At 45.5% G+C, this 18,086-nt stretch overlaps 7 protein-coding genes across 7 annotated transcripts in view; 3 read left to right on the forward strand and 4 right to left on the reverse strand.

Moving 5' to 3' along the window:
* Positions 1–162: 162 nt before the first annotated feature.
* TREMEDRAFT_26923 (uncharacterized protein) lies at positions 163–777 on the reverse strand (the record flags this gene model as incomplete). The annotated part of the gene is made up of 2 exons (XM_007000749.1): positions 163–273; positions 640–777. Coding segments are annotated over 2 exons (249 nt in total), but the record flags the coding sequence as incomplete, so codon positions are not given.
* Positions 778–1,373: 596 nt separating this feature from the next.
* On the forward strand, positions 1,374–3,349 carry TREMEDRAFT_24614 (uncharacterized protein; the record flags this gene model as incomplete). Its single annotated transcript, XM_007000460.1, has 7 exons — positions 1,374–1,412; positions 1,454–1,496; positions 1,785–2,138; positions 2,366–2,652; positions 2,769–2,871; positions 2,915–3,090; positions 3,182–3,349. The coding sequence occupies 7 exons, from the start codon at positions 1,374–1,376 to the stop codon at positions 3,347–3,349; spliced, it is 1,170 nt and encodes a 389-aa protein (XP_007000522.1).
* A 2,224-nt stretch (positions 3,350–5,573) lies between these two features.
* Positions 5,574–7,139, forward strand: TREMEDRAFT_21939 (uncharacterized protein; the record flags this gene model as incomplete). Its single annotated transcript, XM_007000392.1, has 6 exons — positions 5,574–5,678; positions 5,723–6,076; positions 6,124–6,383; positions 6,429–6,671; positions 6,719–6,957; positions 7,003–7,139. Coding segments are annotated over 6 exons (1,338 nt in total), but the record flags the coding sequence as incomplete, so codon positions are not given.
* A 1,958-nt stretch (positions 7,140–9,097) lies between these two features.
* Positions 9,098–10,635, reverse strand: TREMEDRAFT_17181 (uncharacterized protein; the record flags this gene model as incomplete). The annotated part of the gene is made up of 4 exons (XM_007000362.1): positions 9,098–9,197; positions 9,644–9,694; positions 9,827–9,888; positions 10,099–10,635. Coding segments are annotated over 4 exons (750 nt in total), but the record flags the coding sequence as incomplete, so codon positions are not given.
* Positions 10,636–11,373: 738 nt separating this feature from the next.
* Positions 11,374–13,759, reverse strand: TREMEDRAFT_72698 (uncharacterized protein; the record flags this gene model as incomplete). Its single annotated transcript, XM_007002065.1, has 9 exons — positions 11,374–11,685; positions 11,796–12,172; positions 12,236–12,399; positions 12,443–12,637; positions 12,723–12,915; positions 12,959–13,047; positions 13,094–13,206; positions 13,255–13,521; positions 13,574–13,759. 9 exons carry the CDS (start codon positions 13,757–13,759, stop codon positions 11,455–11,457), a joined length of 1,815 nt encoding a protein of 604 aa, XP_007002127.1. The 3' UTR covers positions 11,374–11,454.
* A 193-nt stretch (positions 13,760–13,952) lies between these two features.
* Positions 13,953–17,238, forward strand: TREMEDRAFT_36536 (uncharacterized protein). The gene is made up of 8 exons (XM_007000768.1): positions 13,953–14,378; positions 14,829–15,131; positions 15,178–15,294; positions 15,343–15,632; positions 15,679–15,891; positions 15,935–16,329; positions 16,373–16,439; positions 16,603–17,238. Exons 1-8 carry the CDS (start codon positions 14,139–14,141, stop codon positions 16,928–16,930), a joined length of 1,953 nt encoding a protein of 650 aa, XP_007000830.1. The 5' UTR covers positions 13,953–14,138; the 3' UTR covers positions 16,931–17,238.
* A 140-nt stretch (positions 17,239–17,378) lies between these two features.
* The window catches only part of TREMEDRAFT_70659 (uncharacterized protein), a gene marked incomplete at its 5' end in the record, with an annotated part of 5,510 nt that continues 4,802 nt past the window's right edge, over positions 17,379–18,086 (reverse strand). Inside the window, 2 exons of the mRNA XM_007001944.1 lie at positions 17,379–17,673; positions 17,930–18,033. Of these exons, the coding sequence (XP_007002006.1) occupies positions 17,442–17,673; positions 17,930–18,033 (336 nt within the window). The 3' untranslated portion in view covers positions 17,379–17,441. The remainder of the gene's footprint in view (positions 17,674–17,929; positions 18,034–18,086) is intronic.

Raw genomic sequence — 18,086 nt, forward strand, 5'->3', positions numbered from 1 at the left:
AATAAAGTTTGTATACAGGGTTGTGGGCAGAGGAAGAGGTTGGATGCATGGTATTACAACGGTATACAACTTGATATGAGAAAGGGTTTAAGCGACGGATTGTTTGTACCCTGTATAAATCAGCCCTGGACTTTAAAGTGGTATTATTAACTTGAGGTAAAGCTAAGTGGGGTAGAGATGAGAGAAAGAGAAAGAGAAAGAGAAAGACTCACGTCGTGTATCTAAAACCATACTACCACAAATCGCACATAAACCTTTTTTATAGGCACATTTCTGACAACGAGTAGCATTATTTTGTTGAACCGTTTGCTATTCATATCAGTTGACCACTCCATCTAACGCAAATAACTCCAAGATTGCCCCTCCAAAACTAAATCACAACCCACTGATCCACTGAACCACTGAACCAAAGTCCCATCTCTGAACGTGACCTTCCATCCCATTGTACTTCATGATCACATGACCCGCATCAAGTCCCATGACAGATATCTAACTTTTCTTGAAACTCTACTCGTACGTCTTCGTCACTGGTATACATTTCTGAACACGAGAGATGATGATAAGTGGGAACGACTCCAATGGAGTATGGGTAAAGGAACAATCAAAAAAAAAGAAAAGTTGTTGGACTTTGGAACTTACTTTACAATCTAAACATTTATTTCCATATGGGTTCATCCTTGATTTTCCTAAACCAACTTTTAATAATTTGTTTTCTCCTATTTTTCGTGTAGCTATAGAGGGTCGAGAAGGATCAGGAGCTGCGAGTATTGATGTTTTCTAGAAGAAGAAGAAAGTATAAGCTTTGTTTTCTCTCTGTTCTATTCTACACATCTCTTTCCCAAATTTTAAATGTTTCACTTTGATTGGCCATGGTGTAGATATAGCTGTGTTACTGTAAGGTAACTTTCAAATGTTCGGACCGTATTTACTTGTGACAGAAAGTTTAGACCTCCCAGTCACCCTGTGATCTCTTAGGAGAGTGAATCAAATGTTCCTTCTTTGTATACACCCATATACTCAGGTAGGGATTGAGGGGAAAAACTTACCTTCTCACACTTCTTACATACCATCTCTTGTTGCTTTTTCTAAACTGAGTTCAGCCCCTGTGGTGTTGTGATCGAAGATACCGTCGCCACCTCCAAAGACGCCTTCAACCATGATATCGCCGATATCTCCGAGGGGTGAAGCAATGTGGCAGCTCGCCATGACGTTGCTGTGCCAATTCGATGCTCTGTGCACTCGAGCCATTCCATCCCTTACTCTTCACTACCCGCCCTCACTTATCCTCTGGAAGTCTGAAATAAGCCTCAACCTACAATCAGTGAGATTAGATCGGTGAAAGCCACTCAGATAGAAGAGCAAACAGAGACAACATGGACCCACGACCGTTAGTGGTAGATAATGGTACTGGGGTATGTTGTTCAACAGATGGGAGGTTGAGCTGATGAGGTAGTTTGTCAAATGTGGTTGGGCAGGTTCCAACTTTCCTGAATATGGTGTGTAGTCTAATTCTCTTTCTCCCTCTTTTATTCCATCGTCTGCGTTTTGTTGTTCATGCTTGCTTCGCTCCATCTGTCTTGCCACGGGGCGCCCATGTCCTCTTATGAGGATAAGACTGGTTCTATCCAGTCACAGTGGAGAGACATTCCAGGTAGAGATCAGGGAAGGCTGTGAGTAGGAGTTAGAATCATCAAATGAGTAGAAGTTTTCAAAGAACAGGTTAGGAGGACGTAGAGGGAGGTTCAAAGAAAAGATTATATAACCAATACAAACCTAACCCACAGTCTTCCCCTCCATCGTCGGTCGTCCCATCCTCAGAGCAGAAGAACGTCTAGGATCTTCAACCATAAAAGATATAATGGTAGGAGATGAAGCAGCTGAAAATCGATCATATCTTCAAGTCACTCAACCTATGGAACATGGTATAGTTAAGAATTGGGAAGATATGGGTCATTTATGGGATTACACATTTAATGAGAAATTAGGAGTGGATACGAGAGGAATGAAAGTTTTATTGACTGAACCTCCTATGAACCCTAAAGTGAATAGACAGAAAATGTGTGAGGTCATGTTTGAGAAATATGGATTTGGTGGGGTTTATGTAGCTATACAAGCTGTTTTAACTTTGTATGCTCAAGGTGGGTTCTTTGTCTGTGCTCTTCTTCTCCCTTCCCAGTGGCTTGTCATGTTTCATTCATCGCCTAAGTCTTCGTAAAACTTCCCTGTCTCAATCACCGGGTGGAGTCTGCTCACTTCATGTCGTCTGCACTCGATGAACTATGCTAGCTGGCAGTATGTGTTCCAGCAGTGATGGTCTGTTTCGAGGAGCATCAATCTAGAGTTTGGATGAACGTACTGATGCCAGGTCTGCAAACGGGTGTCGTAGTGGACTCAGGAGACGGTGTCACACATATCGTACCAGTATACGACGGTTACGCTCTGCCTCATCTCACCCGTCGATTGGACGTGGCAGGAAGAGACGTCACTCGATACCTCATCAAACTGCTCTTAATGCGTGGATACGCTTTTGAAAGAACGGCAGATTTCGAGACTGTCAGAGGGATAAAAGAGGAATTGTGTTTTATGAGTTATGATCTTGAAATGGACAAGAGGTTATCAGAGGAAACGACGGTTTTAGTGGAGAATTACACTGTGGGTTCATTGCCCCGACTCTGTACATTGACTTGCCGATCCCAATTCCCAATGTGCTCCTCCGACCACCGTATTACGACGTGTGCAGTCTTAGGTGGGGTTTGCTGACAGCTCAGCTGCCAGATGGAAGGATCATCAAAGTCGGTTCTGAACGATACGAAGCCCCTGAATGTATGTTCCAACCTCATCTCGTCGACGTCGAACAGCCCGGAGTGGCAGGTGCGTTTCAGCCTTCTAATCCCATTCCCGAACTGACATTTAGAGCTCTTGTTTCAGACCATTCAACAAGCAGCTGTGGACACCCGATCAGAACTTTACAAACATATCGTACTTTCTGGCGGCTCATCAATGTACCCGGGTTTCCCTTCGAGACTAGAGAAAGAGATGAAACAATTGTATTTGACACGGGTATTGGGAGGCGATGGGTCGAGATTGAAGGTGAGTACAAGAGTACAAGAGTTTGATCCGTTCATGTCACAAAATGGCTCTGACCGGTCCACTATATTCACTTGTATCAGGCTAACATCAGGCTTTCAAAATCCGAATCGAAGATCCTCCAAGACGAAAACACATGGTGTTCCTCGGTGGTGCGGTATTGGCGGATATCATGAAAGACAAAGAGGCGTTTTGGGTGACGAAGGCGGAATGGGAAGAACAAGGGATTCGAGCGTTGGACAAGCTAGGTCGGGGCGAGTAGAAGAGTATGCATGTTGTGAGATGTAACTTATACAGAGTAGTGTCAGTGTATCGATGTGGTCATGATGTTTTTGTCAATGCTGACGAGTTACCCGAAGTGGGAGTGTATGCCGGGCAGACGGGATGACGTTGTGACCCTTTGAGTACTGAGCTCATTGATCATTGGCCATTGAACGCCTCTTTACAAAAACCTCGGACTTTGTACCCCATGCCCACCCACACCTTGACACTACTTGTCACTCATCAGATTCACATTGTATCACATCGTCACGGTACATATAAACAAGTCGATAGAAAGGTCACAACAAACACGTCACAGTCAGACAAACCCTTGTCCCCTCTTCTAAACACCACTAACGACGTCGGGGTCATATCGGAGTTGATAAATTGAGACGACCCCACTCTCAACCCCGACAGGCCGACTTTGTGATCACTACTTCTCCTTCTGTCACCTCACAACCAAGTATCGTACATACCAAACACTCGGTATCATCTCATCTATACGAATGAGAATCTTCCCCTTGTATCGACGAGAGTAAAGGGTACCACAGTGAGTTCACGTTTGTGTGTCGTATAAGTACCAAAGTTGACAGACGTGTCGCAGGTGCCTACTCTTTCAGGTGCTGCCAAAGTCCACCTCTCATCCCACCCTTCCCCCTCTTTCTCATATCATTCGTACTATATACTCTGATTGATCGCACTTGCACTCCGCAGCGTGTCAACCTTCCAAGGGTGTTCACTTCGTATCTCTACACACACACTTGATCACCTGTGCGAGAAGGCATCAGAACCTGCACCGCGTTCTTCTACTCGTCAACCTACACCTCTTCCTATCGTTCCTTCCCACGCTTCAACCTTACCTCCCTCATCCGTGATCTCGCTCCAAGCTCTTTAACACCATCCTACTGGTCAGACGTACACGACCGACTTGACGTAACGAGACAAAACCATAACTTTTGTTGTACGAAGCCGATCAAAAAATGTCTAGACCATCATCGTACCACGACGTCTCTTATTCACAAGATCCTTTCGATACAACAAATGGATTCTCCCTTCCACTATTCAATAACCCACCTCTACCCGCAGCTCATTTACATCCAGCAGCTCAACAACGTCATACCATACATCATTCTCCCTTTTCTTCCCCATTAAACGAAAATCAATCACCCGCACAACGTGGTATGGGTCATTTACCTTATGGTCAATATCCTCATTCTGCTCATCCCAACGGTCAGAACCACGACCTTTTACCACCACCACCTCCTCCTGTAGCTCCTGGACTTGCCGTTGGTGGTTTAGGTTCTCTAGCTCGGAGTGCAAGTTTGGGTAATAGGAAGAAAGATCCGTATGCTTATGGACCCGATGATGTAGAATCAGGTTTAGGAAATATGGATATGTCACCTGTTCAAGATCGTCCTGCTTGGGGATATAGAACAACGACTCAACAACAACAACAACAACAACAACAACAGCCATCTTCATATATACCACCAAGACAGAATGAAAGTAGGAATAGAGACGTTGTCATGTCACCTAACAAATATAAGGGTACAATAGAAGGCGTGACGGGAGTAGTGGGCGCAATGAATCCACCACCCATTCCTAACCACGCGCTTTCACGCCCTCCACACCGACAGTCTTCTGATACAAATTCTTCACCTTCAATTACATCTTTCCCTCTTCAACCTTCATCTTCAGCATCACACGTTAATCCTTACCTTCCAAGAGGGTCAGAATCAAGTTCGAATCCATCTCAAACTCAATGGGCGGATTATCGTCCTCCTGATTCATCACAAAGATTATCTTCGAGTGCTTCTTATCATTCTCCCTTATCAGCACCGTTATCACCAAACTCAACTCTTCCCAATCAATCAAGTCCACATTCGCCTCTCATCTACCCTTACAGTTTATCTCCTGCCATGACGAATAGGACCACACCTCATGAGTCTACTCCGATGAGCGTTTTGCAGAAGAATCCCACCATCAACGTACCTGACTCGCCACAATTTTCCAACAGCTCTGCATGGTCAACCTCCACATATCGTCCATCTTCACCGAGCTCCTCTTCCAGACCTTCGCAATATACTCGCGGTCACAGTCATCAGCTTTATCCTGCTAGTCAACCGGTGACCCCGGCGGTGTCGAGGACATATGATTCAGGTCCACCTCGGAATCTCCCTTCGAGGGAGAATGGGAATAGGAGTAGGAATGCTGCCTCTCTACAAGTCGGATTCAGAGAGATTAGACATGTTTCAGACTTGAGACCAGTGGTAAACTCTCATCCACAAGGCCGAAGAGTAGATCCCAATGCCCCGGACAAGTATTTGAGCGTGAGTCATACATCATCCGGGATGGTTTGGGAACTGACAAGTAGCCGTTGAAATGTTTGACCGTCGCTCTCCCTCAAACGTTCACTCTTTGTAATTCGTCGTTCCGATACGAATCATCTGAGAACCCTCGACGGGTTTTGACCAAACCCAGCAAACCGGTTTACAACGATGGAGTGGATAATGAAGATTGGGATTACATCTTATACGTCAATGATGTCTTGGGAGGCGAAAATGGTGGCGATAGGTATCTCATCCTCGACGTGCTTGGACAAGGCACATTCGGCCAGGTGGTAAAATGTCAAAACATGCGGACGCATGATATATGCGCGGTCAAGGTGGTCAAAAACAAGCCAGCGTATTTGAATCAGAGTAAAATGGAAGTTGCGATCTTGGATATGGTGCGTTTTCTCTCTCAATTCCACATCTGACTAAACTGATATTGTAGCTGAACAAACAATATGATCCAAACGATCGGCACCACATCCTGCGAATGTTCGAAAGCTTCACTCACAAAAATCACCTTTGTCTCGTATTTGAATGTCTCAGCTCCAACCTTTACGAACTCATTAAGCAAAATCAATTCAAAGGTCTGAGCATCAGCTTGGTCAAAGTCTTCACTGGGCAATTGCTTGATTGTTTACAAGTTTTAAAAGAGGCGAGGTTGATACATTGTGATCTAAAACCAGAAAATATCCTTCTGAAGTCGTCAGTATCCTGCTTTGTACGTCGTGATACGATCTGACGAAGCAGGTTGCAATCTCCGCACATCAAAGTGATCGACTTTGGTTCAGCTTGTCACGAAATGCAAACTGTATACACATATATCCAATCTCGATTTTACCGTTCGCCCGAGGTCCTTCTAGGTCTTCCCTATTCCACATCCATCGACATGTGGTCTCTCGGATGTATTGTAGTGGAACTCTTCCTCGGTCTGCCATTGTTCCCAGGTACCAGTGAATATAATCAAGTCTCTCGAATTGTGGATATGTTAGGGTAGGTTGCGGATCTTTCCTCTTGGCGGTTGATACTGATTCATGCAGTGTTCCTCCTCATCATTTACTCGAAAATGGTAAACAAACCCATGAATTCTTCAATTTTGTCGGTGTGGATGCCCATGGAAGGAAACAATACCAACTCAAACCTATGGACCAATACGCTTCTGAACATCGAACGAATGAACAACCGAGTAAACAATATTTCTCTCATACCAAACTCAAAGATATCATCATGGAATATCCAGTGTCTAAACGGAACGCCAAGCAATCTGACATTGACAAGGGTGCGTCATCCGTCTCCCACCCAACTTATATGCTGAATCATGTAGAAATGGCTTTCAGACGATCTTTCATCGATTTCGTTGAAGGACTTTTGGAGTTGGATCCACTCAAACGATGGACTCCACAACAGGCTGCGAAACACCCATTTATCAGTGGCGAGCAATATACTGGACATTTCGTGGTAAGTCTTAAACCTCTGGAACTCGAAATGTCATTGACCGTCATAGCCATCGGCTCCGTCTCAACAACCGAAGAAGACGCCTACACCCACAGAACCTACTACTCCCAATAACAAAAAGTACGGAGGATTGGTACAGAGCACTTCTGCGTCGCGAAATCAACGTATTTACTCGGATGCGGCAGCCTATGGACAACAATTAGCTCAACATCAAGCTTATACAGCTCAAGTTCAATCTGCTCAAGCCGCACAAGCTGCTCAACAAGCTACTGCTCGTCAACCTTTTGCGTCATACGATCCACCTCCTACTCAAGCTCGCGTTAGTTCGCAACATTACCAACCTACCCGCACTCAATGGCCTGCTTCACAACCACCCTCTCAACAAGTTTACCAAAATCGTGTACCTTCACAAACACTTTCTTCTTCCTCTTCCCATACTTCTTTACGTGTACATAATCCTCCAATTGTGAACCCTACCAACCCACCTCCTAATTCGTATTATCCCCCTGCTAGGAATAGAGCCAATACGATTAATCAAATGGATGCTATCCCTCCTGCTCTCGCTCGTCTCACTCATTTCGGACCTCAAGATCCAAGTGGTACACGTAATCTCACACCCGTTCTCAATCGTGATCAAGATATATTAGAATGGGATAGACGAAAACATGGTCATAACAAAAAACCGACTGTACCAACTCCGATGTATCTTCAATTGGAACAATTACAACGACAAGCTGAACAAGCCGCAGTAGTTGGAAATAGTTGGATGATGCCAGGTCAATATATAACTTCAAATCATCAACAACCTCATCATTCTTTAGTCGGTCAATCTCATCACACTCAATCACATTCTTCTCATCGATCTAATTTATCAACTTCAGCTACAGGATATTCCATGCAACCACACGCTTCTCAAAATTCTGAATATTCAAGAAGAGAATACGATCCACCTTCATCTTCTTCAAGTAATTCCAGATCGTTTTTACCACAATATCCACCACCAGCAGCGGTTGTGAACCCACCTCAACCGAATTCCGCAGGATCATATGAATTTGATGGTTTTGGTGATAGAGATCCTACTATGGGTATGTTGTATACACCTTTACAACCACAATATCCTTATGCTGGGAATAACGCTGCGGGTCATCAAGCTAGAGCTAGTTATAGTGGACCTTATACAACGACGAGTAATCCTTTCGCTCAACAACAACAGAGTGGAGGTGGAGGTGGAGGTGAGAATAGTCCGAGATGGTCAAGGAGAAGTGGGAATTATCCCGTGTGATAAGATACCTTTCAAAATTGTGGGATATAAGTTATTGACATGCACGACTCTCGAGCTTCAGGGGAAAGGAGGAGGATGATGAGAAGGGAGATAGATGTACGTCATGAGGAAATGTACAATAAGTCGTTTTGGTTCTCTGGAACGGGAAAGGAATTTCCTTTTTTTTTCCCCTTGGAGAGAATCTGTCTATATGAAGAGAAGAGAAAGGTGGAGGTTAGAGGGGAGTCTGTAGGAACCAGGATAAGACATGGTGTATACCCCACGATTCGACTCATGTGCTACAAAACTCTTTTTCAAAAAACAAGACTGATGATCATTTACGACCTGCATGCATCTATGGTTTTGTCCATTACCTCTATTTTGTCCATCGTGGCGTTCCTTCTGCCTTCCTGCATCATAGATTCAGACTTTGTCATTTCCAATCAAGAACGCATCTTTGTTGTAAGTTACATTTCTGCATACGCTACCTTCATATGCAAAATCCACATTGTTTCACGAAACGATTCGAATTGTACTGTATGTCAAGAAGAATCTTCTCGACATGTTGTTGCGACAAACTACTTGTCATCATAAAAAGTCACAATATTTTCATCATCATCATTCCGCTACAACACCAATCTAAACAATGACAATTGTCAACTATTCAACCTTCACTCAAGGAAAATTGTTCAGAACGTGAATTCCAATATCCTTCCATACGTCCAACACGTCTTTGCCACATTTCCATCAATTCAGGTGGGTTATCATGTCTGTATTTCAAACTCCATAGTTTTTCGTGTAATCTATGTTGTTGTCAGTCTTCTTGGTCCGTTCAGTTGTACATTATCCATATAACACCACGTGGGGTAGGAATAATCACGGTCACACACTGGGCATATCGAGTGAATGAAGGATGTAAAGATGTTAGATGTAGAGATGTGGGGATGTAGAGATGTGGGGATGTAGAGATGTAGAGATGTAAAGATGTTAGATGTAGAGATGTGGGGATGTAGAGATGTGGGGATGTAGAGATGTAGAGATGTAGAGATGTAGAGATGTAGAGATGTAGAGATGTAGAGATGTAGAGATGTAGAGATGTAGAGATGTAGAGATGTAAGATGTAAAAATGTAAAGATGTAAAGATGTAAAGATGTAGAGATGTAAAGATGTAGAGATGTAAAGATGTAGAGATGGACAGATGGTATTGCTAGTGTTGGGATATTGTGGTAAAATTGAAAATTCAACTTACACGGCAATACCAAATTCTATATCTGCCATAGTGGGAGCGTTACATACCCATCTGAATATCAGTCGTGGTTCTCATCCATGTCAAACGGAAAGAATGAGGACGGATCAAGGGATCAAAAGGGAAATTGGTTGGTGGAGAAAGGTAGAAATGTCAAAGTTGTATGGAAAGAGGTATAGTACGTACTTATGATCAAGAGGTTCCCATGGATGAAGACCATTTTGATCGAAATAAGAATTCAACATTGCCTATTTTGTCAATCATTTAATTCTGCACCTTTACTTTTAGAAATCCCCTTCTTATCGGAAAAAGAAATGGATAAGAGACATGAAATATGAAGTTTGGGGAAGAAGAGATCAGAAGTAAGCAGAGATAAGAGATAAGAGATAAAAAGGAGGAAGAAGGAAGAAGGAGGAAGAAAGAAGAAAGAAGAAAGAAGATGACCACGCTGCACTCACCTGATCCATCCAAGAATGATCATAATCTCTAAATTCCAACAACTCTTTAAAAGTATTTTCATCCGGTACAACCATCATGAACCCACTATTAAAAGGTGGATCATTCCTCTGAGGAATCTCATGTCCTGCAAAACCATCACCACAAGCTGCTAAACCTGATTTAGGCCAAGAATGTTCATCTTGCCAAATCCCAGAGAGAGATTTATGTAAAAACATATCACCATCCAACATCATAACTCTAGAATATTGAGTCATATTGAAAACGTATAATTTACCTAAAACATCTCTCCAATGATCATCTGTATCTTTCCATGGATTAGGAATCGAAGTTATTTCTTCAACTGGGATTATGATCGCACCTTCATTAGATAATTGTTCACGTTGATGTTTCGGTACGGATGGATAAGTGAGTATTACGACATCTCTTGGGATTGGATCCAAGGTCAGGGGATCATGTTTGATGGCGAAAAGTTGTAAACGGACAGAAGTGAAATATTCTGGATCAGGACCTGAAGATAGGAATGTTACGTAGGCTTCTCGTTTATATTCCTGTACTTCGATAGATTCGGACGAAAATGGAGTGGAGGAAGAGGAAGAAGAAGAAGAAGAAGGAAGTATGTGGATACCTAGTTGAGAAAGAATATAACTGCTGAGTAAGAGGAAAGATATGACCAAAGCAATGATAGACGTAGGTCGTTGCTTGTTCCCACGCATGGAGGCGGGAGAAGGGAGGAGGGTGTATTGCTTTCTGTCGTCCGATGGCATTTTTTATTAGGTTGGGATTGTTAGAACTATGTCAAACCGTTAGTGAGTTGTCCGATTTCAAACATCAGTGAGTCTTATCTATGTACACAAGTAGTAGATATGGGGGAAGGACAAAAGTGTACTTTTGTGGTTCAGTCTCCGAGGACATTTCCCTTCATCAGTACCTCTTCCACAGTTAGAAGAAGGGGAACTCAAGGGGTTAGGATAGAAAAATCCAAGGATTCGGCTACATCTCCACGTCTTCCTCTCACATTGTTCCCCGCTTCCCACAATCGCAACCCCTGCTGATCGTCCCAACCACAAAGGACCGTCAAGTATGTCACCTCGGGAGTCAACTCTCACCTTTCATATGATCCCTCTCCGGCTTATCGGATCCCGTCCGCAGAGAACTCCTTTGACACCGTAGACAACTGGGGCACATTTCTCGCACTGAATGGGTTTACATTAGGCAAGATCGTTTTGGGAAAGCCAACGATTCGTTAAAAGACGATCAAAGTCGGAGAGGAGAAAGGGACCAAGTAAAGGCTGCATAACCTCTTGCTAGATCAAAACCCTCACGGCCGTCAAATACAGAACCGAAAGACTGACCCTTCAGAACTTGTATCTATCCTCTTTTCTCCCCTTGTCCTTCTTCTCTTGCACCTTGGCCCGCTTTTTCATTTGATCCTTGACGACATCGTCGAAACCGCTCCTGTCGACGTCGGCACCAGGCACATGGACGCGATCTACTTGTGCACGCGATGATTCGTATCGTTCCTTCAGTTGAGCAGGGGTGAGGTCTTCGTCCACATTGACCGAAATGTCCACATCGCCTGCCTTGCGCTGATTCATCAGTCGGGGTTCATAACCATCACTCTATCTGAATGTAGCAACCAAGAGGGAAGGCTTGGTGCAAGCAAAAAAGTACAGCAGAGGAGGAAAGGTGAACCCACCTTATGGCTACGTTCGTCTCCCAACACAGGCGCCGATGAGCCGGCAGCTCCCTTGCCAACGGTCGAGAAATCATAAGCCGTGGTACTCCCAAGGAATCCTCTAGCACTGGTTTCTCGTTCGGGTATGACCTGGTACAGTTCTTTCGGACCACTTGGCCCCACGTCTTCACTCTCTGCTCGGGAATTCTTGCGTAGCTCAATGAAATCGGGCGTCTCGAGACCACCGGGAACAGTCGACACGACACTGTGAAACCCAGAAGGTGTGGCGAGACCGGAGGGAGTTTGAAGTCCATCGTCCGGCGCTTTACCGCTCGATGGTCCACGTGCAGGAACTGCCTCTTCCTCCTCCTCTTCTTCCTCTTCCTCATCCTCGTCTTCTGGATTGTCAGCGTGGATGAAACGTGAGGAATGCGATGTGGAGTGAAAGGATGAGGACTGACCTTCCTCCATGACTTCTATTTCACCCCACAAAGCCCTGTCAATTTCATTTTGATGAGCGATCTCCGCGCCTTGCATGACACCAAAGACGTCTCCATATAAAGGCCGGTTGAAATCGTCCATGGGTGGTTTTCCCCAGCCACCAGGGTGAAACCCCCATTGAGCGCTGCTGGTGAGCTGTAGCCCATAGCAACGCGAAAGTCCCTTACCCCGGCGGAATAGGCGCGTTCAGGCCTTTGATGCGCAGATTGGGATAGCTGGGCGGAGGTCCAAATCTCTGCATGGCAATCAGCCAAGGTGGAGGAGCCAAAGGTGGGATCGAAAGCGCTTCGATCAACTCGGACGATAATTCTCCTGGTTTCTTGGTCCGAAGATCTGTTTCGAGTTCTTTACCCTCGTAGTATCTATCTGGTCAGCAGATGGAAGATGGTCATGGTCGTAAGTGGCTCTTGATAGGATACGGGAAATGTTTCGAAACAAATGACCCACGCCTCGCCAAACTTGCTCATACTTGGCTTTTGCTGAAACTTGAAAAACGCATCATGTAGCTTTTGATAATCGATGTCGATTTTGCCCATTTTTGGTTGAACCCGTTCTCTCGTCTTCTGTGCCAGACTCTGCGCAGCCTCCTTGGCCTTGACAGCGTCCCTCATCTCGCCAATGCCCGTGTCTGCAATCCAAGCTGCGAGTCAGAGGATGTCATTCGAAGAGGGGTTCTCACGAACGCGGCAACAGATAAGGTGGTTTCTCGATACCTCGCTTTCCTGCGAGGTAGTCTCGTTTGGCATTCCAATGCACTGGGACAGGTACAGAGCTGCACGGTCAGCGAATGACATTCAAATACGCGGAGAATGACGTACTTGCGATAAGACTTTAGACTGACGAGCAATCTCGGGTCCCGAGCGTCTGGGTCGAACCACTCTACGACTTCGGGCCTATCCACCAGTTGCTTCAACTCGGAGACTGTAAGTTTCTGCACGAATCAGTCGCTGTGTCCAGAATCATGTCGGATGCTACTCACAGCAGCTTTACGTCTCTCACGCCTAGTCATCCCCTCAAATTCTGCCGCTCTGGCTGCCGCCTTTTGCCGAGTCTCCTCATCCTCGTCTTCCTCATCAGAGTAGTACACATCTCCTTTTTTTGGTCCAGCTAGGACCGCTTCCTCCACAGTTTGACCATCTTCCTGGAAGTGGGCGAAGATATTGGCGAACTGAGCATAGTTTGGATCGGATGGATCGAGAGACGGAACCTCGATTGAAGTGGCGGCAGTCGAAGTGGATGTGATGGACTGGGTGTTAGCACTTGAGACACATGATCAAGAAGAGGGAGTGATAGCTCACTTCGGTATCACTTTCCCGCTCAGATTCTGTGCCGGCTTCGCTGGGTGTGGCCGAACCTGCTTTGGCCTTTGCCTTTGCCTTTAGTCTTTTCAGAGCACCACGAGATTTGGCTGCAGATGACTTGAATCCATTGGCATGACCGTTGGTGAGATGATTGCCATTGGGTACTACTACAGCTGTGGACATGGTAGGGGTGGAGTGGGTGGATGAGAGGACAAAAGTGAAGGAGGACAACGAAGGGAGGGGGGAAGAGAAGAAAGAGAATAGCGATAGGCGTGCGTCGGTGTGCGGTCATCTCACAACTCGATTAGGCGCGGTGCTTTTGCCACCTGAAACGGCATATGTCTTGCCCCCAATCAAACCTCTATCTCCTCTATCTCTTACATTGGCTTGTCCGTCTTGTCAACACAAACAGTGAGGTAATCAGTGCGAGCGTAATCGTGGTTGAAAACCTGGTATCTTGACTCATCTCCCACTCGAATACTCTGTTTGCGTCGATTTCCGGGATAACGTTTCTCCTTCAAGTAATCCTGTCACAGCCTTCTTTCCAATCTCTCTTCACGTCATGTCAGCCTTCTCTCAAGCTTTCCAAGCTATATCATCCTCCTCATCCTCTTCTTCTCAACCCAACACTGGTCTCGCTATTCGCGGGAAATCCATCGGTGCCCCGCCCAAGCGGAGTATCCAAACCGCTCTCCGAGGTGCCGGTCTTACCAAGGAGTCAAACCCCCAAATGCAAGTCGACGGCATCGGCGCCCTCGGACAAGAACGTCGTGTGAAGAGAAGAGATGGACCTCTTGATCAGGTGGGTCTGAACTTACTCTGATGCTCAGTCTAGCTGTACAAGTATCTGGTCCCATATCCCTCGTCGGTGGCGGTCCTCCTTTGATCACTCGACACTCTCTTCCCTTGATTTATTGCCGTCTAGTCCAGCTTTGCTCATCGCCGTCTCTCTTCCTCTCATCTCCGATTCTTTCACGAAGCTTGCTTCTTGTTGGTCATCACCATCCACTGGATCCTCTTCTTTCTCTCGTCTCTCTCTTCAGTGCAATCAAGAAGGTAGAAAACATCGATCATGCTAACGCCGAATGATCCGTTTCGACCTTCTTCCCCTCTTGCACCTTCTACACCATACGTTCGCCGTCGACGCCGACCCGATATCCCCCTCAACGCCCGAATCATCACATTTGACCCATCCATGCTTCCCGTCCTTCAATCCGCCCCTTCCAATCAAATCCGTCATTATGTCGTTCAGTCCGGCCGTCATCGCGGACCAGCATCAGCCACTCCCTATGACAGACCACGTCATGATGGTCAGATTTCTCCCTCGACCTCAAATCTCGCCGCCAGGATCAGTGGCCCAGATAGGACTTCCAAAAAGGAACTTCTTCCTAAACGCCCCAAGAGCGGAATGCCCATCTTCGCGACCGCACGATCGTCCGAGCGTCGGGAGAAAATGAAGGTGCAGCACGCGAGACTCAACGCTGTTCTGGGTGGCGAAGAAATCAAACAATGGCTTCGATCCAGAATGATCAGCGAAGGCGTGTTAGACATGTCGGTAGGTCTATGAGTAGTAGTGGGAATACCGATACTGACAAGATCAGGGACTGCCTCAAGACGAATGGTTGAAGAAAAACGACATTCTTCCGCCCAGTCATAGAGATGCACCCACAACCGCAGGTGTCGTCCTCTGGAAGCTTGTTGATCAGGTCATACAAAAGGTAGCTCACTAGGAATGCTATTTTGACGCATCGCACTGACGATCACAGACGGGAGGCATACAAATCCACACGTTGTCGTTGGCGAGAAACGATTTCGTCAACTTTCAACAGCTGATCAGACTACCCCACTCTCTTCCTCACATCCGAGCCATCGATTTCAGCGACAACCCCATCAACAGTTTCCACGAATTATCTCTCTTAGCTGGTCCCGGCGATTCTAAAGGGAAAGCCCTAAACTCGCACGGTAGTCTCAAGGCACTTGTAGAGCTTAAATTCAATGGATGTCTGTTCCGCGAGGCGGCTCTGAAGGAAGAAGGCGGTGGCGAGAAATATCAATCGTCGGTTGTTCTTTATATATGACCTACACTATACTAAACAGCTCAGAGAGATCTTGCGACGTTTTCCCGGTCTTCTCATTTTAGACGGCATTCAACTCAATCGTATCGTCTTCCCAATCACACGTAAACCTCGCGTATCACGGAAGAGAGAAGCCCTCGAACAACTTCGTGCGCGTCCGTTCACATTTCCTGTCGACATCCAAGCCGGATTTGCCGAGAACGAAATTGCAAAGAACATCGCAATGGCCTTCTGTGCCAAGTGAGCTTCCTGTCTTTTGCGCTGAACAGCACCTGACGATCAGATTCTTCCCTCTATGGGACACCTCACGTGCTCTTCTCATCGACGGATATTCGCCCAATGCCACAATCTCCATATCAGTCAATACGATCGGTTCTTTCTCTGCTCTGGCCGATGACGTACGAGCTACTCGAGCTACCAGACCTCCGTCGTCGTCATATGATCGATGGTCAAATCTGCCCAGTCGCAATCTCTTCCGAGGCAAGTCGGCCCGGACCGCAGATGCTCTCAAAAGTCCCGCCGATCGTGAAGGTCTGTTGAAATGGTGGAATGACAATGTACCCCAAACTCGGCATCCACTGGAGGATGCTAGCAAGTGGAATGTTGACGCATGGGTGTTGGATGGGGAAGGAGTGACCACTCGGTTATGCGCCATGATCACTGGAGAGTTTCAGGAATGTAAGTTTGTTGATAGATTCGCGGGTCCCCTCTTGACTTTCAGTGCCTTCGATGGCATACAGAACTTTCTCAAGGACTGTTGTTTTGGTAGATGCACCAGAGGGGTCAATGTAAGTGTTTCCATATTATCTTTGCTCAGAGTATTTCATCTCATTCCTTCTTACCACTTTTCACAAAGTCCACACAGAACACCATGGTCGGGCATGAATCTCACTACTTGCAATCATTCTACATAGGCACTGGACGGAGTCAGAATGACCATACTAATTTCAGGGCAAGAAATTCAGGCTGGCCAGCATCGATCCTCTCTGACACTCTCATAGTTCATCCATATTTCGGCACAGCATCATTCGACACCACTTGTTCTCTCGCAAAAGACGGAATCACGATTTCACCACCTTCTTCACTCCCTTCGGTCACTCCGAGCCTGTCAAATGCCGAACAACAGAAAGAAGTGTTGATCACGCAATTGAGACAGAGAACAGGGATGAATGTGACGTTCAGCACTTTGTGTCTGGAGCAAAATGGTTGGGATCTAGAAATAGCTTATAAGAACTTTGAAGAAATCAGGGGTAATATTCCTCCTGAAGCGTATATCTAAGCACGGGGATTTCTTCAGGCTCAACGGAGGGAGTGTCATGAATATCTGATGTCGCAATAAGAATGGATGGGGCGCATTGGATGGGATTGACAAGATGATGAAGATATTGGATCGGAGAATGATCAGTAAAGAATGGTGTGAGGAATAAGGACAAGACAAGTGTTTAGGTAAATCGAGGAAATGAGTTATGAGTTAAAAGGAATGAAGGGAATTCGAAAGAGGAGGATAAATAAAAGTGTTTCAGTTCATATATCATAACAAAAGTCGGAAATCGGCGTTTCGTACGCTTTCTGCATGTCTGACAAACCAATATCCGACATGTACTTTTTCTTTTTCTCTTCTTTTCGTATCATTCACTAATGAACGAACAGTTGATCGCTATATGTATTCACTGCATTCTTACTATTTAAACCACAAGCAATATATATATCATGACGTTCCTAATCTTTACGTTCATTCCTCCGCCATCCACTTGATTTTGACGTTTTAACAACCCAACCAATTCCGAAACTCACCCTTCTACGAAAATATGATCAACATTTGCCCATTTCGTCTCCAAAGCACGTTCCCTTTCCGCCCAGAATAAAACCTCTCCACTCTCTGTCCTTCTTGGGATCCAAACTCGTTCACCGCTGTCGGTATCTCGAGAAGGATAAAACCATCTAGATTCATGAGGTGGGAGTTTACCTTCCGCTCGAAGTTTACGTGTCAAACGTTGTTTTTCTTCATTTTGCGTTTTCAACCTCATCTATCAGATTTTTTCTCTTTATATATCACAGTGGGGATGTTTCCTTCAAGCGAGATCCAGCAAAAGCTTCCTTGTGTGACAGATGGTATTATAATCAATCGAACCGTATTGAGGCTCCTTTGCGGACGACGGATATAATTATGATTGGTAGGACGAACCAGAGAAGTTAAGAGAAGAGAAGTTAAGAGAAGAGAAGGGATGAAAACGGATAGGGAAGGAAAGGATAGGTGAAGAGGCCGGGACAAACTCACTCCTGGGCCTTGTCATATTCAGCATTTTCGAAAGCTCTTTGATCCGTACGAAGTCTACAATCGGTAGGACAGAGGTAATCTTTTAATCCTGGAGGTATGTCATTCTGAGTATCAGCACACTAAAATCCATCTCCCTGAACCTGATGACTGTCCTAGC

Source organism: Tremella mesenterica, assembly GCF_000271645.1.
Source record: "Tremella mesenterica DSM 1558 unplaced genomic scaffold TREMEscaffold_1, whole genome shotgun sequence".
NCBI lineage: Eukaryota > Fungi > Basidiomycota > Tremellomycetes > Tremellales > Tremellaceae > Tremella > Tremella mesenterica.